The sequence below is a fragment of the Chaetodon trifascialis genome, chromosome 10 (genome assembly GCF_039877785.1).
Source record: "Chaetodon trifascialis isolate fChaTrf1 chromosome 10, fChaTrf1.hap1, whole genome shotgun sequence".
Lineage (NCBI taxonomy): Eukaryota > Metazoa > Chordata > Actinopteri > Chaetodontiformes > Chaetodontidae > Chaetodon > Chaetodon trifascialis.
The window spans coordinates 10,348,091-10,370,201 of record NC_092065.1 but is presented as its reverse complement, the minus strand read 5'-3'; the positions used below and the strand labels follow the sequence as shown (position 1 = coordinate 10,370,201).

Below are 22,111 nucleotides of genomic sequence, written 5' to 3'. Positions count from 1 at the left end.
TCACTCTCAAATTGATTTTAAAAAACTGTGGTTATACTTTTGTATTTCTTAAAATGTACTTGTGCGTGTTTAGTGGCATCATTACTGAAAGAGCACGTTATAAAGCCACAGTCAAACATGCACGTGCGTCAATACTGCGGATGAAGTGGAGCGATTTGTCCTCCTGTTTGATTTAAATCTGAGCAGTGCTGAAACTCCGCCCTGGATTTCGGTTGGGTTTGCTCGATTTGTTTGTATTTGACGACTTCCGCACTCCTCGTGATTGCTCGCTCTTGTTCCTAACGGTGGGACCCATAGGTGGGACCCGCCTTTGCGGAAATAAATCGAACAACTCGCCACAACGTCACCGAGCTTCGCGTCGGGATTGGCTGATGCGGTTTTTGAAAACGTTAAACAGTTTAAGCGGGTAGAGTTGTAGTCACCGTCCAGGATCATACAGATTGCGAACAGTTTACATGTGAGCTGTCAGAGAAAGTGGGAACTCCTTCTTTTTAGTATATTTGTTTTGACGTCAATATGCGATTGATTTAGCATTAAATATCAGTGAGCAGCGAGCATTGGATTCTCTTTTCATAAACCCGGATATAAAAGGTAAGTTAACGCAAACGTTCGTTGTTTTTACGTCAAGGACAACATTAACGTTAGCTTGCTAACACCGTGTTAAGACAATAAAATGAGAGCAGTTATAAAACATTATCGACATTTCAATTTAATGAACATATCGTGTTTCTCGGAACTTATCACAGTCTTGGCTAGCGTTAACGTTGATTGTCTCTTTGGTGTTGAATGGTCGTCCGTCGCAATTCAGCTAAGCTATCAAGTTACCTGGGATACGTTAGCTAACGTTGAAAACGCTTGGGTTTATGTGGTTAAGAGTAATGTTAATGTAATCTATTTTTGTTGTAACACAATGTGTCAGTGCTGCTATTCCATTAAAACCACTACCGTTTTGTTTTTTTCCCGACACATTGTTAAATAGCCATTGTACAGCCCAAAGCAGTCCATCCACGAAAATACAACGACACTGCGCATGCGCTGATTCCACTTAGCAGTTCCAGTACTGAATCGTTTGTCATTACGAAAAGAGCTTTGCAAAGTCAAAATATTTTATCCACAGTTGGCTGTGACTTGAAATGACCTTTTGATTGTTTAGTAATGTTCTTTGTCTGAGTGACTTTACCTTAAACACTGCTAAACTTTTAAGGGAACGGAGGGGAGGTGCCTTATACTTCACTGTTAAAAGGAAAATGAAAGCAGACGTTAAAACATAAACAATCAGTCTGGTCTTTATGGCCTCTGTGGTGATACTTCAGTTAATCTAATTTATATGTGCCATCTCAAGTCTGTTTGAGTATGTCCTGATTTAACTGTGCGATCTTTCCCTCAGGCTCTCAACATGAACTCTGTACTATCACCTGTGCGATCACTCGTGCAGATGTTCAATGGCAAAGTACAAGAATTCATCAGTGACATTGATAATGTCCACATGGTTTGGCTTGAGGAGATCCAACAAGAAGCCAACCGCATGTTCTCAAAGTAAGCTTATAGTAATGTCATAAATGCAGATAAATGTATTACAAAATTTTTGGTCTCTTGTCCCTTTCACAAATTTCCATCTTAGGAAAAACATTTTCTCTAGAATTGTTTTCAAGGTTTTACTAATGAAGCTGTTTGTTTTGATTTCAGAGATTTCAATGCTGAACCAGAATTGATGCCAAAAACACCATCACAGAAAAAGAGCAGTCGCAGGAAGCGTGTGTCTTTGGGGCGTCAGGAGGAAAATCAAGCCAAACGAAGGTTTGTTTCCTTCATTACTGTTTATGTAAAGGTTTTCCCATTTCTTCACACTCTTTGTGTCTTTTTGTAACTGAAATAAGTTTTTCTTCCTGTCCAGGTTTTCAAAGGGAAGGCGCAGCAACCTTCATGGCTCCTCTGTCAAATCACTGGACTTCATCGCTGAAGAGGCAACCGTTTCAGAGGCCTCCACCTCTGAAGCCAACGCCACCACCACTACACAGCCTAAACGCACAACCCGTAAAAACAAACAGACCAAGTCTGAGGTAGTAGAGGATGAGAGCCAGTTACCTGATGGCAGCTGTGAAAGTCAGGAGGTGGAGAACAAGAAGCCAGAGCTGGTAGAGGAGGAAGAGATGGACAAAAACAGCAAGGTGATAAATGCCGAAGTCAAGCTGGAACGCTTAAGTAGCATTGCCCAGTCTGCACCTGACATACCGTCACCTGAGGTTGTTGTCAGCATCTCCTCAGCAGACCGTTTGTCTGCAGAGCATGCTTCTTCTGGCCGTACAGCTGCAAAGATTGCAATAGCTGGCACAGCTCGGAGGTCACGACGGAGCTCTGTCCGGTGCTCCCTCAAGCTCCGTCACTCGCTGGCTGGTCTGCGGCACAGTATGACTCAAGAGTCTGTTCGCCGGGCATCACGGCGCTCCATGCTGAAGAGGAAGGGGGCTCACATGGCCAGTTCCACATGTAGCAGCAACACTGATGGTGAGAAATAAGCCATATTTGGTTTATAATTGCATAAAACATAAAACATTAGGAAATTGTTCCGCACGTTGATTTCCATTAATATATGTGTCTCATGTGGTTGTTTTTGTTTGTTTCCCCTGGTTGTAGAGGAATGTGCTCAGGAAGAGGATAGAGAGGCGTGAGTATTGACTGAAAGTCCAGATTGTTTGCATCCAGATATAAACTACTTGTAATCGTGATTTGTCTACATAACTTAACCTGAGCCTCACATGAAGTCAGTGTTCTTGTATTTAATAGCTTTTCTTACCCATAATTATTCACTGCTGCAGCATGTTAGAAGCTGTAACTGCTGAGGAAAAGGATAATGCTTCAGGTGAAGAATCAGAGGAATCTCCAGAGGTATGAATATATGTCTTTGTCTATTAAAACTGTCCTAATGAAATCTGAATGTATCCTTTGTTTATTGATCAGCTAATGTTTTTGTTTCACATTAATGTAGACCCACATGAACCAGCACCCACATCCGTCTGTTGGACGTATCACTCGATCTGTGGCTGCTAACTCTCCCACACTGGCGCCCCCTTCACTGTATACCAGTAAGCAAGCCATAAGCACTCCCAGCAAAACAACAGGTATGTCAACTCTCCACTTTATTAATTAGTTCTTGTTTGGATTCGATTTTAGTTAATAGCTCTTACTGAATAATGAATGATATAACCAGCTTTTTTTAATGCAACTCATATGCACCAGTACACGTTTGTGTCTGTTTCAGTTGTCACTGAGAAGCAACGGACTTCCAAGTCAGGTCCAAGGTGAGGATGTGTGCGTACATATATGTACTTCTTGCTTCATAGAAAGAGCCAGAAGAAGTTCTTATCCAACTGAATGAGGAAATGTTTTTGGAAGTGAGGACATTTTGCGCAGTCTTCAAAACTTTGAAGGGCCGTTTGAAGGTTAAGATTTGGTTCAGGGTAGGGATGCACATTTTTAATTTTTTTATGACCGTTAACCGACGCCCTTTAACGATTAATAACCGTTAACCGATAAGATTTAAATGCCCTTACATGCTGCCATTCCGTCATTCCGACATACTGCCATTCCGACATACCACCATTTAGACATATCACCATCCCGAAATACCGCTATTCCGACACACAAACGTACCACCATTCCGACAAGGCTTTCCATGTAAGGAAAGGTTGGAATCAGAGAGTCACTGACTCGGCGCTGTTCAGTCCGAACTGCAGATTTACAATGAATGAGCAAATAGTTAGATTACTCATCTAAAATGTAAAAAAAAGCTACAAGATTTAGATAATTAACAGTACTGTAGGCTTCAATCGTCTCCTATTGCTTTTTAAATTATGTCGAGAGCGAGCGCGCTGGTGATTTCTTTAATTGTGTGTTCTGATTCACGCTTCTGAAATCAGATTTTTAAACAGTTCTGATGGAGCTCAATGTTTATCTGGATGATGCGGCTTCATTCCGAACCATTTTACTGTAAACCTGGAGATAAAAAAATAATATTCAATGTAACGTGTGTTTTGTGCGTAATTGCGCACAATAAGCCGGTGCTTCGGAAGTTGCATTTGGTCGTGTTTGGCCTCCAGTGCCCTGCATGCAGGTGTGCTGTGGTTGAAGTGCCTGACAAGCTGCCCCGCTGCAACAATAACACGATGCACAAACACATTAAATCCGTCATTTACCGCCAGCTGCAGTGTATGTGCAAAACAGGGGATCAAGTCCCAGCTGACCCGTCCGGGAGAGTTGGCTGCCACGATGTTGCGCGCGTTGTCGTGGACGCATGCGGACACTTTCCCACTAAGTCTCCGCTGCATCAACCAGTTTAGCTGTGAGGTTATCAGCTGTGTGTCTACCTGGCATGCTCTGCGTTAACAGGACTTCAGAATTAACTTTCCAGTACTCATCGATATAGTGACATGTAATTGTCACATAGCTCTCTGTTGTGAGCGCGGTCCAGCAGTCCGTTGTAATAGCCACGAACTTACGAACTCGACTAGCCCCCATGAGTTGATTGACTTACGTAGCTAAAAAACAAAACTGACCGTTAGTATTAATCGGTTAACGTTCCTGTTATCAGTTAACGGTTTAACAGTTAACCATGTGCATCCCTAAGGGTTTTGTTAGAATTGGGTGAGAGGTTACTGCACTTTATGATGTCTGCAGTAACATTAAAGGATATATTAATGTGTTCAGAGTGTTGAATAAATTCTGTGTTTTTTTTCAAAATGTTATTTTAATTTCTTCAGGTCACGCCTGAGTACCAAACGCAGAGCACCAGATACTGCATTGGAAAGTCCTGCAAAGAGGTTCTCTCCTCCCAAGAAGACTCAGAGTGTAAGATTCAGAAATCTTGCAGAGTGTTAAGAAATAGAAAATATTGAGAGAAATGGATAAAAGAGAACAAATGTATTTCTTAACTGGCTACTTTATTATGAATACACAGGCAATCAGACCCAACATGAGATCTTTCCTCCACACTGTGCAGAAGAATCAGATGCTCATGATGACTCCAAATACCCTCAGTCGCAATGCTGTTATCAAGTCCTTCATTAAACACACCACTCCTCTGAAGGTTGATCCAAAGGTAAGTTATACTCTTAACTTAGTGCAAAGCAACAACATTGTCTTGCTGTGAAATGTTGACACTGTAGAACCCAACTGTGGTAAAGGAGAGCAAAGCTCTTGCAGCAACAGGCTGAGGGGGACTAAACATAGTAGAGCACTGTGAAGAAAGATCACAGTGATCACATTTTGATCTGCTTTATATCAGATAATACAATCAATTAAAATGTGGATCAGTTCAAGACTTCTGGGCTTACTAATTAAACTCCACTGGCCCAAAACACACTTGTGGTATTGTAGTGAATTGAATCTGTGTCAGCATAACTCTCCATGGAAATTATTGCTTTTCAGATACCTTATCATTTTGATTGTACTCTTCCCTAAAACCAGAATACTTTGAGAGTGAAGAGTGCATGTTCTTAAATTTAAAAGAGTATTGTGGCTCACATTATGGTTGAGCTGTCGAATGATGTGGTCCTCTTATTTGGCTCTTTTTTCTCTCCCCAGTTGAGCATTGGTGTAGTGGTAAGTGTGATATAGTTGAAAGCACTGTGTGCTGAGGGCATTCGGTGGTTTCTGATGTCTTATTGTGCACCTTGATTAAATGTCTCCTTATTTACCTCATACTTTAGACAAGCCCCTTTCACACTTCTGCATTGAAATGTAAATGTTCAGGCATTTGTCTGTATCAGAGCTGAAATTCAGACTCTTGACAGTTTGACGTCTGAAGATTTTGAAGGATTTCTGGTACATTTGGGCTCTATTGAGAATGGGGTGGGGTGTGGTGACATTTCTGAGTTGTGTGGAATAGACTGTATGACAGAGACAGATGTACATATAAATGATCAAAACCACATCAGGATGATTGATCCCTGAAACTTTGCAGGTCCACTGGTGAAAGGGGCAAATGTGTTTTAACAAAAGCCCAAACTGCACTTAGTTAATTGTGTCTCTCCTCCCAAGCCTCACTAATACCCATCCTTTGGAATCTTTTAATCTAACAATCCTTCAAACCACATAGAATGGCTTTGGTGACCTCACTGTTTGTTGCTTTTGACTCATAATTCAGTCACAAGTAGAAATTGAAGTGAAAATCCATCTTAATCAGAAGCTAGAGTTGTGTGATATGACCAAAATCTCTTATCCCCACGTTGTTTATTTCATATCCAGATAATGAGAGGCGACATATCACGATGTAGCACTTTTTCTGTAAATTCATTCAACAAATAGCCTCTATGAAATGACCACATGGAAAGGCATACTTCTTTGAGTTCTATACTTGACAAATAAAGTACTTGCTCATGTTTGATTATTTTTCTCCTTCATTTACAACCTTGGGTAGAAGAGGTCAGTGGTATTAGAGTCCGTTAGACGGCCAGTTTGTGGCATTATTTGTGCAGTACCGTTTTCTGGTCAATGTCAGACTTTTCATACCCAAGCCACATCTGTGTGCACATCAATAGACCCTCGTTTAGGTACAAGCTCCTCATTGGCTGGTTGGAGTCCTGTAACTGTTCTGAATGACTACATTTCTCTCTCCTTCATGTTTGTTTGTGTTGCCTTAATGCAAATTTGCTTCCTGCATCTGACTGCAAACTTAAAACCTGCAAGCTTTGCCCTTTTTATGTTACATTACTGTTTATTCTGCTGGTTAGCCTGTGGAATATGGTGTTAGCACATTCCATGGCTAATGTGGCTAGCAGCATCTATTGCAGCCCCACATGCTGGAGCAGTGTTGTTGTATTCAGTGTTGTCAAGAGAAGTTTTGTTTTACAATACAGCAGTATGATACTGTGTTATAATAATGTGATGCGGAATTTAGGTCATATTGCCCATCACTAGGTGACAGTGACCGGCGACAGTGAAATGAATGATCATAATATGAAATGATGAACATTTTTCTATGGGTGACAAAATCACTTTGGATGTCATTTCCCCTTACTTTTGGATTCAGGGTTATGTTTAAGAGGCATTCAGATACCCTTGTTGATATTTTGAACTTGTAGTGATGTACTGGGTGCCATCTGTTTCTAAAACATGGGAAAATATGGTTGATAAACACAGAAAATGTGTTATCATGTAATTGATAATTAACTGGTTAGTTTCCGGTTAATGGCTGTCGAAAGCAAAATTAACCAGAACTGACATCCCGAATTTGGGCACTTCTCTGCCTGTGTCTGTTTAAACTATTGTTACATCAGATACCTTAGACATGACAGTAGCCAAGTTCTGCTGGGTGGTGTAGCTTGTTTAAATAGAAACAAGATCTATTTTATCACAGTTCTTTGCCATTTTTTCTTATCTTAATGGTAACCTTTTGGCTTCCAGCGATGTCTTTCTCTACACTCAGTCTGTTGAAATTGTCCACACAGATAGTTTGGAGACTAATGAGCTCCAGTCAAAGGACAGGACGAGCTCTCTGCTGTTCAGCAGTGTGAGAACACACTCGATGGAAATAACAAAAGTCTGTCAGGGTGGATTTTTGCTTCGTCTGTCTGCTCCAAGGATGTGGTGGTTGGTTTCCACAGGAATGCACTCCACCTGCTGCTTGACTTGTTCGACATTTGCCTTGTATTGCAGTGTGTTAGAATTAGCTGATTTCTGACAATATGTTTCCTCTTTTCTCAGACAAAAGAGCGTCAAAAACTGGAAGCCCTGAAGAAGAAGCAGGAGCTTGAGGAGGAAAGAATGAAGAAAATGGAGGACGAGAGGAAAAGGAAACAGGAGGAACTGAAAAGGTTAACACTTCACCTCTTTACATGCTCTGATTGGACAGTTCAGTAATGTATTCTTTCTCTTTTAACTCTTAAAATTTGTTTTTTAGGAAGAGAGATGAGAGGCTGAGGAGAGTGTTTGAGGCCAAAGTAAAAGAGGAGCAGAGGGAGGAAGAAAAGAAAAAGAAGATTGAGCAGAAAATGGCTCAGATTGATGAGAAAAATGATAAGGTATGCAACAAATGGGATGACCCTGAATCTGAATGTTCATGTACAAACAGATTTCGACCCTCGTGTCTGAACTTTGAAACTGTGTCTCGGTGCAGCGTCAGGCAGAGGAGAAGGCCAAGAAGAAGCTGGCTGTTAAACGTCAAGAGGAGCTGGAGCTGAAGAAGAAGCTGGAGGAAGAGGCTAAAAAGAAAAAGCTGCAGCAAGCAGTAAGATGAAGCTCTTTTATTGATTTATGTGGTCATTTCGAAGTTTGGCAAAATGACCTTTGATTATTCAGTTGAAAAAAACACGTTTGAACCATTCAAATGTTCTTTTTTTGTGCATTATGTCTATAAGAAGGCAAACCGAGTTTATTACTTGAATAGATAGATTTGATTCAACATAAACGTGTCCTTTAAAAGCTGGAGGAGAAGCGGCAGCAAGAGTTGCTGGCTCAGAAGAAGGCCGAGGAGGAGGAGGAGCAGCAAGCTCGTAAGCTGGCTGAAGCTCGCAGAGCTCTGGAGCTGAAGAGAGAGCAGGAGCGCGAGAAGGAGAGAGAGCTGGAGAGAGAGCGACTCGCTGCTGAAAGGTCAGTCCAGACTACTTTATAAACTAAGTGGCCCAATTATCTTTTCAACATGGTAACAGTGTATTCAATTGAAAACATGCATTAGCGATGACAGAAGAATCTGTTTGACTGACTTAGTCTGCATTTCAGAGAGCGAGTGGAAAAGGAAAAAGCTCTTGCTCTGCAACGGGAACTGGAGAGAGCAGCAAGAGAGAAGGAGAGGAGAGAGCTGGAGGAGAGGAGAAAGGCTCTCGAGGAAAAACGAAAACTGGTATGAAACTAACAATTTGAGTAAAAAATGTTTTCTTATCTGATTGTGGTGTGTTGGACCTCCATATAACCGTGTTAGCATGTCTGTGTTTGTATTGTTTCCATGAAACAATACAACAATACAACAACGTATTAAGATTCAGCTGCTCTGGGTTTGTCCGTTCGGCAGCTCAGTCGTCTGGTTGTTCATGTGTTTTTTCTCCCACTAGGAGCAGCAGCAGAGATTAGCTGCAGAGGAGAAAGCTGCACAAGAGAGAGAAGCTGCTAAACAGAGAGAAGCTGCTGCTAAACAGGTAAACCAGCAGGGAAAATTATGCTTCAGGTATAGGTACACCTGCACTGCTGAACATGAGCAAAAAGTTGACTTGAAGGTTAATTATTCTCAGTTTGAGGGAGCTTCAAAATCTTTATTCAGGTTTCTGTGTATAATCTGCATTTGGGTGAACAGATTTTTAGAATGAGTGATACTGTAACAATTGACTTTTTGGAGCTAAATATCTCTCTCTACCTCTTTGCTACCCAGACCACTGCTGCCCTGAATGAGACTGTGGATATCGAGGTAAGAGTCTTGATAACTCTGAAGATCAGTTTTACTTTTGGTAATTTAGCAGTTTTCATATAGTAAAAGCTATCTTTATATTTATTGTTACTCACCAAAACGTGTTGTGCGCATCATTTACATCCATGTTTACTAGCTTGCAGCGTCCTTTGCTTTCTTGGTAAACAAAACAGGGAACCAGTAATTGAAAATGGCTCAACAGCACAGCTCGAGGTTTGAAACTTAAAGGGAACCTCTGAGCAGTGGCAGACGTATTTATGCCCTTTCTTCTTAATCTTTACAGCGATCTGTAATGAGCACGCCTGTGGGAAAAGGGGGTGGCCTTAACGTGACCATCGATATCGAGGTAAATTTTTCTGTCTTAAAACACGTTAAAATAATTTCTCATCAGAGTAAAGCCTCACGACGTTTGTTTTATCCTTTTTAGCAGAAATCGCCACAGTCATACTCCATCACTCCAAAGGGCGGCAACAAACCTTTGTTGTCCAAAAGTGCCGAAGATTATGGGATGGACCAAAACAGTGACGACTCTACTGATGATGAGTCTGCCCCGAGGAAACCTATTCCATCCTGGGCAGAAGGTAGGCATGATTTAGTATAATTATCATCGATGATGACAATGAAATTCACGAGGTTGAAACTGAGTGTTCGTTTAACTCCTCTTTGAACAATGATCATCCAATCATTGTTGAGCGACCACAAGTAGGCACAGCAGGTGTGTGGAGGTTTGGGTTTCTCCACATGCAGAAGCAACGTGCATATGGCTGCACTTCAAGAATGTGCAGGAAGTCTTTTTTTTTTTTTTTTTTTTTTTTTTTTTTTTGTTAAGGCCTATTTAAAACACAGCAACTAAAGTGTAACCAGTCAATTAAACCTGTTTATCTGCTCTAATTTAAGGTGCATTTGCTTGTGTGTCCAGCTATGTAAACATAGCATATCTTTAACTAACAACGTTAGTTTGAGTTTGTTGGTTTACAGGTTGCATTTTAAAACGGCCATATTACCAATTTGCACATCCACTGTGTAGCATCATACTTGCATCAGTATTTCCCCACTTTGTGGAAACTGTTCCTTGACACTATCAGCTTTTAGGTTAAAACACAACACCAGCTTAATTAGCTATTTGAAAAAAACATTTCAATGAATTAATAAAAACATTGTATTTAAATATTTCTCCCTTCCAGGTCACAACCTGCAGCAGATAATTATGAAGCAGTACTTCAACCCTCCTGATTTAGACTCTTTCTTCGGACCCGTTGAACCGCCCAGACTGGAAAACATGTTTTATAAGAGCAAGCCTCGCTACTTTAAACGCACCAGCTCTGCTGTGTGGCACTCACCACCTCTCGGATCCAAGTGCCTGTGAAACTGACGCACATGTACATACCGGTATACAGTTTTTATTTTTTCCTGTATTAGATTTAGTTAAGGTTTGAGGCATCAACATTTTAGGAAATTTGATTTTCGTTTGTAAGATATCATGGCTATAAATGATACATAGGTGGTGAAATTGATGTTTCAAGCTTGTACTTGAAAATTGATGTGTATTTTAACACAGTGGGATGTGAATGTTTGAAGGATTTTGTGAAATCATCCAGCAGGGCCAGGATCGTCCCATTAGCTCTTAGTGAGTGGCACTCATTTGGCAGTTTACAGACACCTCCCACGTCAAATTTCTGTGTATGGTTTGATGTTACATTCTTTTTTGTAATTACTTCCACCACAAAGGATATGATTTCACATGTATGGCTAAATAAAAAGGGGTAAAAACACATGTCCTACTACTCTTATTGTCATTTATAACAATAATGAAAAAAACAATCCTTATTTTATTCTTTAAGAAATATAAAAATGAAGATATGAGGGAAAAAATGATGTGGTTACATATTCTTATTTACAAACATCGGTAGTAGCAATATCATTTCTCATATGTTAATAACTAACTACAGTACCTTACGGTTTCTCACATTCCTGTGTTTAAAATTTGTATTTGAAAGAAATAGTCCTTCCAGTCACAACAGTGTGTCATCATTCAAGCAGACAATTTGACTTCCATGAAAACAAGTGGAACCAATAACATTAATGATGATTCAGTCCCATTTAGCTGTATCAGCAAATCATGACAGTGGCTATTTCTAATGCTGTTATTTATACGTGTGCTCTGTTTCCTGCTGTGGCATGTCAAAATGTTTTAACATCATCACATCACCCACCACCCTGTCTACTTCATATCTTGCCCCAAAAATAAATGGTCTTCTGTTTAAAGATATCAATTGGTAGTTTAGAAGCATGGCTGTGATGCGCATTGATGGTAGATTTGGTAAAACTGTCACATGTCACTAATAAGCTGTGTAATTATAATAAAGGACAAAAACAAACAAACAAGGCACCTGTGTGGGGTAGTCACAAATTTAGCCTACCTGGCGGAAGGTTAAATCTGTGACTACCCCTTTAACCGCTGATGATGTGACTTCATTACTGTGCGGACGATGCGCATGTAACGTCGGTCAGTCATCAGACTTCAACCTTCGGGGATTTTACTCCAATATCGGATCGATACACAACAGCAAAGACATCGACAACCCAGGTACGTGTATTGAACTTTGCATAACAAGCTTGCGTTTACTGCGCAGCCTCCTAGCTAGTTAGCGGTTAGCAATTAATCACCTGTAGTGGAGTGAATTGATGGAGAACTGTGCACTCACGGTGCCTCGCAACGTTAACTTAGCTCTGTGATAACGTAACTTTTTGTTAGCTAGCTAGTTAGCGACGCTGTATATTAAAATAACACATTTGACTAAGTAAGTAATATCACCAATGAATACTGCTTTCCCTGTAAATTTTAGGTTTTGCCACCATGTTAGCATGCCTTGTTATCATGTATCAGTCTACCTTGTATACGTATACGTTTATTTTCACATTCATGTATGCTAACAGTAATTAAACTATCTACTTAATCACAGTCACAACTATCTGGTGCTGCTTTGAGAAATGTATTGAAACTCAGCTATGTTGTGTCATTAGCCGTGCTTTTGGAAAATATATATTAGTAACTATAGCTGCAAAGCAAAGACAAAAGTTGAGTGTTTGTTTAGCTTGGTTTGCAGTAGCTTTGATGAATAGCGTCTCGCTTAAAAACACGTTTTTTCGGACGGTTATTATGAGTTGAAGGTCAGTTCGGATCAATATGAATGCAGTTACGCGCTAAAGGGGTCGATACTCCCAAAGCAGTGTGAGCCACAGACCTGGAAGAGAGTTAGTGCAGGGGCAGTTAGTTTATTAGAAAGCACAGGGGAGTTTTTGCATGTAAACTAAATGGCTGAATGTAAATTATTTTCAAATTCCTTTCACCTCTATTCCATCGGGATCTGCATGTTTGCACATAGATCTTTTTGGACAAAGGATCTTGTGGAAATTCGTGCATTTGGTTTCATCAGGAGTTGCAGTGACAAAAGTTGACATGTAGTGAGAAGAATAATAAGTCATAGGGTTAGGGTTAGGGTGAGTGATGTTGACAGGGTAGTAGAGGTAAAGGTATCATCAGCCAGTGCCAGCGCTGGTCTAAAGTGCCTTTACCTATGTCTCTATGTTGGTGGCCAGGCTCGTGATAATGGGGGTGCATGATGTGACACAACTCCATCACCTGAATTCAAGCACTCATTTGGGTGTATTATTAGTAGTTATAAGGTCTTTTCTTGTTATACGTGTATGATGTGCCTACTTGATAATATATGCCTTACATGTGTTCCCTAATTTATCCATTATTGTGATTTATACAGACATGAATTCACAGATCCGACAAAACTTCCACCAGGACTGCGAGGCTGCCATTAACAGACAGATAAACCTGGAGCTCTATGCCTCTTATGTATATCTCTCCATGGTAAGAAAATGCTTTGAAGCCAGCATCTTCTCTGCCCAGTGCTCATTGCTCACTGCTCTCTTGTATTTGTGTTCGTTTTAGGCATATTATTTTGATAGGGATGATAAATCCTTACCAAATTTTGCAAAGTTCTTTAAAGCACAGTCCAAAGAGGAGCGTGGGCATGCAGAGAAGCTGATGAGTCTGCAGAACAAGCGGGGAGGCAGAATTTTCCTGCAGGACATCAAGGTGTGTGCTGATACTTTCTATACTCAATTGACAAAATAATAAGTTAACGATGTAAAACAAAATTCAACTGCAGGGCTTTTAATGGGATGAAGACCTCTTTTCTCTGTAGATTCACAAAGTAAATCATTTTCCATAAAGGACTTTGCGTGATGCTGTTTAAGTTTGTCAGTGATTCATCTGTTTTGTTTTGTTTTTTTTATAATCAGTTGAATATCAGTGCTGATTTGTCCTAAGTTATTTATATCTTTTCTAGAAACCTGATAGAGATGAGTGGGGGAGCGGCCTGGAGGCTTTGGAGTGCTCCTTGCAGCTGGAGAGAAGTGTAAACCAATCTCTGCTGGACCTGCAGAAAATGGCAACTGAACACAATGATCCTCATGTAAGCAGCAGACTAAGGACCAATGTACACAGCACTCCACTGCATCTCTGTCACGGCTGCTGGACACAATCTGCACACACATACACAGCATAAATAGTTTTAAGTGGTAGTGAGCAAGACAGAGAGGAGGGAAATGAGGGAGGAAGGGAGGGAGATTGTCCAATTTAGCTGTCAAATTCACAATATACTGTAGTCCCTCTTTTTTGTTTCTGTTATCAGGCAGCTGAACGAATATGAAACTTGATCTCACCTCATATATACTATGTTGACCAGCAGGCTCCCTTTGTAGAAGCAACAAAAGGTTTCATATTCAAGTACAGCTAAAAGCAAGTTGGAAAAACAACTCTAAGTTATATTGGAACATAGCTCCTGAGAAATGGATGCTTGCTTTTGAAATGTTTCCAGTAAACATTGAGATGGCAACAAAGACATGACTGAGCCAGATGCTGTATACCTTTTTGGTGTTGGAGCATACAGTTCCTGCCATTGGAGGAATCAGACAGTCTTACAAGAATGACACTTTCATTTTTCCTTTTCATCCACAGATGTGTGACTTCATAGAGACAAATTATTTGGATGAGCAGGTTAAATCTATCAAGCAGCTCGCTGACTGGATATCCAACTTGCGCCACATGGGAGCCCCTCAGAATGGCATGGCTGAGTACCTCTTTGACAAACACACCATGGCTGATGAGTGCAGTTAAACTACGCTGTGACACTGATGGTCATCCTGGTCACCGCTGCATGCCAGTTTGCCTCTGTCCCAAACATAAAGCACATGTAATACTGATAACACTGCTTTATTTTTGTTTGTTAGCTGTCAATCAACTGTAAAATTTGCAAAAGGCATAGATAGCTCTCTAAACCAGAATACTGCAGACCTCACTTCACATTACATTCCAGATTACAGGTGATCTAAGATGTTTTGTGGGAACAAAGACTGAGCAAATCTTTAGTTCAGTCATTTTACACTTTGATATTTTATTTATCGTTTCAGTGTTTTTTGTGTTTCCGAAGTATGGTGGCTACACTAAAATTTAATGTCTGAGTTGAAATTTGAAGTGCTTTTTTCCCCCCAACATTTACATTCTGCAATAAGTGTATTGAACCTAGCCTGGGAAGTAGAGGAATCTGTGAACTCTAAGTCCAGTCACAGCCATTTATTTAGAATAGGTCATGTGTGATACCAAACAACCAAGATGGCTGCGAGAGGTAGGTCAGGCATCAGATAGGCAGCATGGAAAAAATAAAGCCATAATATCTGCACATTTTAGTGTGTTTTATGATGATCTGTGAGGTGAAATTACTGCTTTTCTCAATGGAGTCTGGTGGCTTTGAAGTAACTAACATAACTGCAGCTTCTGGTTAAACAGAAAGGATCTGTCTCTATCTCTGAAGGGATCCTGTCCTTAATGGTGTCAGACAGTAACAATCTTTATTGTTGGTCTGGCAGTGCCAGGCCATATTGAAGATGGACTGTGCTACTGGAATATTTAAATGCTTTTATTCTAGAATTTTATTAATCTGTTTTAAAAAAAAACAAAAAAACAATTTACTGTGGTTAAAATTTTGTCACACTTAACCCTCTATACATTTCTTTAAAACGCATCAGCTTTGAGTTGCACGCCTCATGCATTCATGGGTTAACTGCATATCGTGACTGTGCAATGCTGACTGTGCAGTAGCTGCTTTAAAATTAAATGTTCTCTGAACACACTGATGTGGAGAGGCAGGTGAAAATGTTTCCTCAGCTCTTTCTTCAGGTTACAAATTGTGTTTCTCTGCGGTTGCTTTATGTAACATGGCTTGAATATTTGTAGTTGTGAATTTAAGCTGAAATGTACATACAGTTTCCTTGAATAGTAAAATAAAATAGTAATAATTTCAAGTTTTGTTTTGTTTTTTTTTATTTAAAAAACTGACAAAATGACAAAAGAAACATAATACGCAATACTTAATATTTATTAAGGAGTGCATGATGTCAACAAAGCTAAGAAGACTGGTTTGTTTTGGAATATACACAATTTGGCTTGTCGCTGAGTTTAAGAGGAAACTGGAAAGTATTATTTGTCCTTCACATGTTGACGGGTAAATCTCCTTAAGGTGCTTTTTGCATTACAAGTAGGTTAATTGTAAAAGAGCTTATGAGGAAATGAAGATTAACTCAGTGTGCAACAAATACTTTTCAGTTGTGTGTCAGGTTCCGGATGATTGTAGTGTACTTCAGAGGGAACACAGAGCAGTGCCTGTTTGTGTGAAACATTTGATATGTGTCATGTGATACAAAACAGTCTGTCACACCTTTTCTCAGTCCTGCTCCCTCCCTCCTGCCGCCTTGTTCACCCCACCGTCCACCAAAACGCCCAGCAGGTCCCCTTCAGCCAATGAGATCCCTGAATCATTGGGTGAGTTTTGCTGATTGGTGTCTGGCTGTGATGACGCTGAAGTGGAGACTGTGTTCATGGTATTGCTCAGCCCGCCGTTGGCTCCCCCGTTGCTTGTCCTCATGTTGGCACTGAAGTTCCCTTGGTTACTAAAATTACTGTGACTTGTACCGTTGCAGAGACTTCCTGCTGTGCCAGCGCTGTTGGTGCTTGTTGCATTAATGCTGCTAGAGCTGCTGTTGGGATTACTGGGATTTGCTGCTGCTGTGCGAGAGGGAGGAGTGAACGAGAACACCCTTTCTCCTCCGCTTCCTGCTGTCCGAGCACTTGGGGGTCCAGGCTGGCTCTCAGCTGAGGGGAGGGTGTCTAGAGTTAGCCGGGGAGGAGGGCGGCGAGACAGCAGGCCATGTCCAGGTCTGAGTTTAGATATTGGGCAGAGTTCAGGTGGAGGGTCAGGGAAAGAGAATGTAGGGGCACTCAGGACGTCGCTATCCTCACTCAGCCAGGGGAATGCAGAGGATGGTGGTGGGGGGACATGGTTGGGGGTGTCAGGAGGCAGCAACTGTGAGCCCACCATTGGAGGAGCGAGGGAGCTGCAGCTGCGGTCCCACTCGTTCTGAGTTCGCCGGGCAGGTCGAGGGCGGGGCACCGCAGGGGGCACACAGTGGATGGGTGTTTGTGGGCAGCTGTAGAAACCTGGTCTCTCATACAGGGGCATGGTGGAGAAGGCGTAGTCTGGATCTCGGTCTTGGCGGGCGTGACTTGGAGTTGGTGGTGTCTCTGGGTGCAGGTACAGAGGGAAGCGGCTTAGTGGAGCACCAGGGCGGCGCCGCAGCAGAGACACCCGGGAGGAGCGAGGAAAGTTGGGGGACTGGACACCGAGAAGACGACCCAGCCCTCCTATCAGCGGGGTGGAGTAGTTGGCTTCCTCGTGTTCTTTGATTTGCTCCAGATTGGACTGAAACTCCATCTCCTCCTTAGGAACACTAATTTAGATTAAACAGATGGTTAAGTGATGGTGAAGTAGAGTATTTAGGCACAAACAGCAAAGGTCTGCACACTGTGAGGCTCCAAATAAATAGTTTATTTCTGTGTTAGAGATGGCCAGTGTTTCGATCTATACGATCTTCCTCAGGCAAGTGTCAAAGAGAAAACAGGCATTTCTTGTCAAGGCAGTAATCAACTCAAATTACTGTTGGTCAGTTAACAGCAAGGATAAATGTGAACAAGTTGTCAGAATGGCCCACGGACTAATCACAATATATTTCCAATATAAGCAAGGCCACAAGCAAGGCCACATGGGCACTTGATCACATCAAAGCCAAACAGTGTGCAGACCTTTATCCTTTGTGTCTGCAGAATTTTTTTAATCTCGCACCTGAATATTTTTGCCTGCATGTGCACACTTCTCCTGTAGGCGGAGTATTTAAAAATGATCTGACACAAAATAGAAACATTACTGCACCTGATATCCAGGGCTGAGCCCATGAAGGAGGGTTTGCGGTGCTCAGCGCTGGCAGCGGTGTAAGGAGGCTGAGGTTCAGACTCGTTCCAGTACATATCCCTCTCAACCACCGGGAGGCTGTCATACATCTCATCCACAGACAACAAGGACACCTGGGAGACAGAAACCACAGCAAGTAGAACATGACAGCCTCAGTCTGTGGCTGATGGAAAAACTGGCAAATAGTTTGGTTTCAGTCCAAACCTGTAAATTGCGATCAACGAGCCAGTTGGTTTCAAAGTCATCATCATCTTCACCAAAAGGATTTATGAGCTGTTCAGCCACCTGAGACCATGAACAGGAAAGATCACCACAGCACAGGTCAGAAAGGGACAAATGAATAAGAGCATGAACAGCAGCAACAGTGTGACTAAAACGAATCCTTGTTCATCACCTTCAGCCAACCAACATAGAAGAAGAACTGCAGCAGGGTGAAAACAGGCAGATAGAAGTCCACATCGTGACCAGGGTACCCCTGAGCTGGATCCAAGAACTGACGACCAATCAGACAAGCCAGGAAGAAGCTGTAGACTGCCACTGTCACCACCTACTTAAAAGACATCAGTCAAGTCTGGAAGTGTTTCAAGCTACCTCTGAGAGAAAACTCTCCCCTAAAGTGTTTACATTGCTTTTTTTTTTTTTTTTTTCTGATTTTATCTTTTACTAAATCAAATTACTAACTTTGATCAAACTGAGTGAATCGTTTCAGGTACATGATTGTTTACATGATTTTGCAACACAAAATCACATTCTTTATAGACTACAAGTAGTCTAATATTGGCTCAGCATCACTGTCATTAGCAGTGTTTCCTACATGTAATCAATGCACATTAAGCACTAATGAAAACTAAGTCCATTTCGTGTACCATCAAGGCAGTTACACACAGCATATCAACAAAACCTGAGTATAGACAAGAGGCAGGCTGATCCAGTCATAACCGTACAGCTTCATGCACTTTGCCCGTAAAGTATTCAATTCCTGAACAGAGAAAAAAAAAGGCAGGACAGGCAAAGCCATTGAAAAACAGTGTTTCAGATCTAAAATTTGCACAAGGTGAAGATGTTCAGGCTTGTTTGGCCTGCAAATGGATAAAACATGGAGACCTACAGTGAGAATGGCTGTGAGCGCCACGTCGTTATTGATGCGACCCTCAGTCCGAGCCCTCAGAGCCAGGCTGACGAACCACATGCAGGGGACCCAGAACTTGTTGTGAGGAGAGGGCAAGTCCTCCAGATGCCTCAGCTCCTCAGACGTCATCAGACCTGAGAGGCGCAAACACAGCATGGGTATGAAAGCAGTAAAGATGTTTGAGTCTGGACCTTGTCCAAAACCACCACGTCACACAGTTTCTTCTGGACTTTTCAAACATGCAAACAGAGCCAGCAGCTTTGTGCTAGACGTGATGAGGCTGGCAGCACCACATCGTACCTGCCTGCACCAGATGCCCCATGGTGGGAAACCTCTTGTAGACGGCAGTGCTGACAGAGCGGTAGATGAGCACACCGGAGAGGTTGGCATATCGCATCAGGGTTCGTCGGGTCAGCCTGGAGGCCTCGTCAGCTCCGCGAACATGACCACCTACTAATGCTGCCAAGCGGTCCGGCCAGGGGACGTTCTCAAACTGGCCCCACCAACGGGACACAACCAAGGTGACATAGAAACCTGTTAAATCAAAAGCAAGTAAAGAATTACATAATAACCTCTTGTGATGGTTTCCAGGTCTTAGGACTGACATTTACTTTCATGCACATCTATGGTCCATGTTTGGATTAGCCTTGAAATTTAAAAATTTGTATCCTCAACTCACCCAGAACAAATGACACAGGGATGAGCTCTGCGTAGCGGTCACAGTATATCGACAGCTTCTCAAACAGCCTCTTCTGGTCATCATTTAACACAAACCTGGTGCAGGAAACATCCATTGAGTCTATTACAGCTAAAACAAAGGCAGTGACGAAAACGTGCACCACACTTTCTGATCTAACACAACTTTTGTTTTAGATTAGCAGCATGTTGCTCCCACATGACAAAATATATTTGCTCAGTTCCTTTTCACGTAAAAACAATGTTTTTATGCAATTATCACATTTTGCTTGTATTACAACATACCAAATTTTTCAGTCTTTACGTGAAACTTTTCTCATTACACAAATTCAACGTGTCTCTTTAAAACAAAATTTATTATTTTAACGACTCACAATTTATCAACATGAGTGATTTTCTTGTTATAACAAAACATAAGTAGATATTTACTTGTGACAGCAATATGTCGCTGTAAGAAGGTACACTAAACCTGTGGTTCACAAACTTTTTCATGACCTCTAAATAGACACAAAACCATGTAGTGACCTCTTTTTCCAAATTTTTTATCCAATACGAATCCACTTAAAGGAAATTTTACTTCGCCATATGGATCGCTGACAGCAATTAGTGTATTAAATGGTGACGTTATCCTGATACCACACAGATATCTTTACATATTTGACTAGAAAAATTTCTTAAAGGGCCAGCGTTTAGTGCCATCTAGTGGTAAGGTTGGAGTTTGCAGTTCTGGGCTACTGCAGGGACATGGTGATGCAACATGGCAGACTCTGTGAAAGAGGACCCGCTCGCTTTGTAGATAAAAAGAGCTCATTCTAAGGTAAGGAAAACACAAAAGTTCTTAATTTCAGGTGGTTCTGCAGTAATCAAGACATAATGATTGTATTAAATTTCAGCACATTCTGCCAATAGATCCCCCTAAATTTTACACTCTGGTTCTTTAAATTTACAATCCCAAAGATATGGACCCCCCTAAAAGACCTCCATTGGCCCCCAGTTCAATCTCTAAAACTTTGTTGTATGAACAAATGCTGTTACATAATGTCACTTTTAGAGCTGATAAATCAGTCCAGTACTAATGTCAAATGAAACCTGGCAAGCAGATACCGTCAGTATCAACACATATGTCAGCTGAATTCCATGTAGCTCTGTGATAGTTCTTCAGTAACTAATAACAACGTTACAAAAATAAACTCACAATCAGACTTTTACAGCTCTGAAATATCTGTATGAGCCTCAAAAATCCAGCAAGGGTCAGGCCAAAGACATGAAAAATGACTAATGGAGTTCAGTGTTTTCTCAAAGAGCGTACCTATAAACAATACTGAAGAAGTAGTAGAGAAGAGTGAAGATGATGAGCTCTCTGTAGAGCAGTTTATAGATGCTGCCCTTCCATCGCAGAAGCAGGTTGAAGAAGGTCCCCAGACCGGCATCAGCAACCCTGCGAGAGTATGTTACTGTCATTGCTGCTGCTTGCTGGCCAACTTGCTGGTCGACTGTGGCGTGACATGAAGGAAACCAGTGTGATGATCTCTGGGGTTCGTCTGAGCTCAGCGTCAGTGACCAGTCTGGATTTCATAAGGCCAATTTGGTCACATTTCTGAAATGATGAAGCAAAACAAAACAACAGGGTTAATCATTTCACACATAAAGATACAAAGCAGTTTTCATAATGCCATACGAAACTGATTTTCCATTTTCTACACACTTCAATAATTCACGTTAATAATTGTCCTCATTTTATAGATCTGAAAAACACCACTACACCTGAAGAGATGTTTGCAGGGCTGCAACAGATAAATACAATATGTGAGAGTCCCAAAAGGTCAGTTTCACCAACTCAAACACGGCTGTGAAGCTGTGGTTACTCACCACACAATGTGAAAAAGTCTGGCCATCGTACTCGCTGTGGCTCGAGATGTGTGGCGGCAGCGTCTGTGGAGAGTGTTGTGAAAAGGGAAGCAGGAAAGAAAAGGAGAGCAAGGGAGTCCTACACCTCCGGTCACTTGATGTGTTAATCTGTTTCAGCAACAAAGCTGCATTGTGAGGCCGGGTCCTGTTAATCTGAAGCACCCACACTGCCACAAGCAGGCTGGTTAAAGGCATGAGTGCTGAGTTCTGTTCAGATTTTGGAATTATGACCAATTTCAGCAGCCTGCCTCACCTTTTTCTTCAAAGCTCAACTCATTTCTCTCATTTTTGCTGAGTCACGAACACACACCTCTGAACACATTCTCATTTCTTGATTTCAGTGAACTTCTTGAGGTAGAATCAATTATTTTACATTTGAAGCATCAGTCAGTGTTTGGCCAGGGAACACTCTTGATCAGGTGAGGCTGTGTGTCGCCCCCTCTGCTGGAAGAAATGTGCACAGCTGGGCTCTAACTGGCCAAGAGGTGTTAGTGATTAACCCTTCCTGTCTAACCAGGAGACCAACAGCAGGGCGAAGTGCAGGCTGAGTTCAACCTGCTGAACTCTCAATCTTGACATTATCAAAGCATAATTTCAGCAGTTCTC

General features: G+C 41.6%; 3 protein-coding genes across 4 annotated transcripts; 2 read left to right on the top strand and 1 right to left on the bottom strand.

The window, feature by feature from the left end:
- Positions 1–408: 408 nt before the first annotated feature.
- On the top strand, positions 409–11,159 carry LOC139337494 (inner centromere protein-like). Of its 2 annotated transcripts, XM_070972094.1 has the most exons (21): positions 499–591; positions 1,388–1,536; positions 1,687–1,797; positions 1,895–2,505; positions 2,635–2,665; positions 2,817–2,886; positions 2,987–3,119; positions 3,260–3,299; positions 4,758–4,845; positions 4,955–5,095; positions 5,581–5,598; positions 7,702–7,811; positions 7,898–8,018; positions 8,114–8,224; positions 8,420–8,586; positions 8,716–8,836; positions 9,045–9,128; positions 9,359–9,394; positions 9,678–9,740; positions 9,825–9,975; positions 10,579–10,898. In XM_070972094.1, the coding sequence occupies exons 2-21, from the start codon at positions 1,397–1,399 to the stop codon at positions 10,758–10,760; spliced, it is 2,529 nt and encodes an 842-aa protein (XP_070828195.1). In that variant the 5' UTR covers positions 499–591; positions 1,388–1,396; the 3' UTR covers positions 10,761–10,898. The 2 variants fall into 2 exon arrangements, with proteins under 2 accessions (XP_070828196.1, XP_070828195.1); XM_070972095.1 differs by lacking the exon at positions 5,581–5,598 and having other exon boundaries at positions 409–591; positions 9,822–9,975; positions 10,579–11,159.
- A 601-nt stretch (positions 11,160–11,760) lies between these two features.
- On the top strand, positions 11,761–15,772 carry fth1b (ferritin, heavy polypeptide 1b). Its single transcript, XM_070971710.1, has 5 exons — positions 11,761–11,981; positions 13,174–13,277; positions 13,359–13,505; positions 13,759–13,884; positions 14,430–15,772. Exons 2-5 carry the CDS (start codon positions 13,176–13,178, stop codon positions 14,586–14,588), a joined length of 534 nt encoding a protein of 177 aa, XP_070827811.1. The 5' UTR covers positions 11,761–11,981; positions 13,174–13,175; the 3' UTR covers positions 14,589–15,772.
- best1 (bestrophin 1) lies at positions 15,530–21,544 on the bottom strand. Its single transcript, XM_070971707.1, has 10 exons — positions 21,467–21,544; positions 20,907–21,194; positions 19,581–19,675; positions 19,202–19,435; positions 18,881–19,035; positions 18,674–18,751; positions 18,167–18,319; positions 17,977–18,057; positions 17,734–17,885; positions 15,530–17,254 (listed from the first exon to the last, which is right to left on the bottom strand). The coding sequence occupies exons 2-10, from the start codon at positions 21,056–21,058 to the stop codon at positions 16,192–16,194; spliced, it is 2,163 nt and encodes a 720-aa protein (XP_070827808.1). The 5' UTR covers positions 21,059–21,194; positions 21,467–21,544; the 3' UTR covers positions 15,530–16,191.
- Between the last annotated feature and the right edge of the window lie 567 nt (positions 21,545–22,111).

Bases quoted from the DNA above. Each gene is read 5' to 3' on its own strand.
- LOC139337494 (XM_070972094.1), top strand. From the start codon at position 1,397: ATGAACTCTGTACTATCACCTGTGCGATCACTCGTGCAGATGTTCAAT. The intron at 8,019-8,113 runs GTATGCAACAAA...GTCTCGGTGCAG, and splicing joins TTGATGAGAAAAATGATAAG to CGTCAGGCAGAGGAGAAGGC. The intron at 9,741-9,824 runs GTAAATTTTTCT...CCTTTTTAGCAG, and splicing joins ACGTGACCATCGATATCGAG to AAATCGCCACAGTCATACTC.
- fth1b (XM_070971710.1), top strand. From the start codon at position 13,176: ATGAATTCACAGATCCGACAAAACTTCCACCAGGACTGCGAGGCTGCC. The intron at 13,506-13,758 runs GTGTGTGCTGAT...TATCTTTTCTAG, and splicing joins TTTTCCTGCAGGACATCAAG to AAACCTGATAGAGATGAGTG. The intron at 13,885-14,429 runs GTAAGCAGCAGA...TTTCATCCACAG, and splicing joins CTGAACACAATGATCCTCAT to ATGTGTGACTTCATAGAGAC.
- best1 (XM_070971707.1), bottom strand. From the start codon at position 21,058: ATGACAGTAACATACTCTCGCAGGGTTGCTGATGCCGGTCTGGGGACC. The intron at 19,436-19,580 runs GTGAGTTGAGGA...TTGATTTAACAG, and splicing joins CCCTGTGTCATTTGTTCTGG to GTTTCTATGTCACCTTGGTT. The intron at 19,036-19,201 runs GTACGATGTGGT...TGCGCCTCTCAG, and splicing joins GGGGCATCTGGTGCAGGCAG to GTCTGATGACGTCTGAGGAG.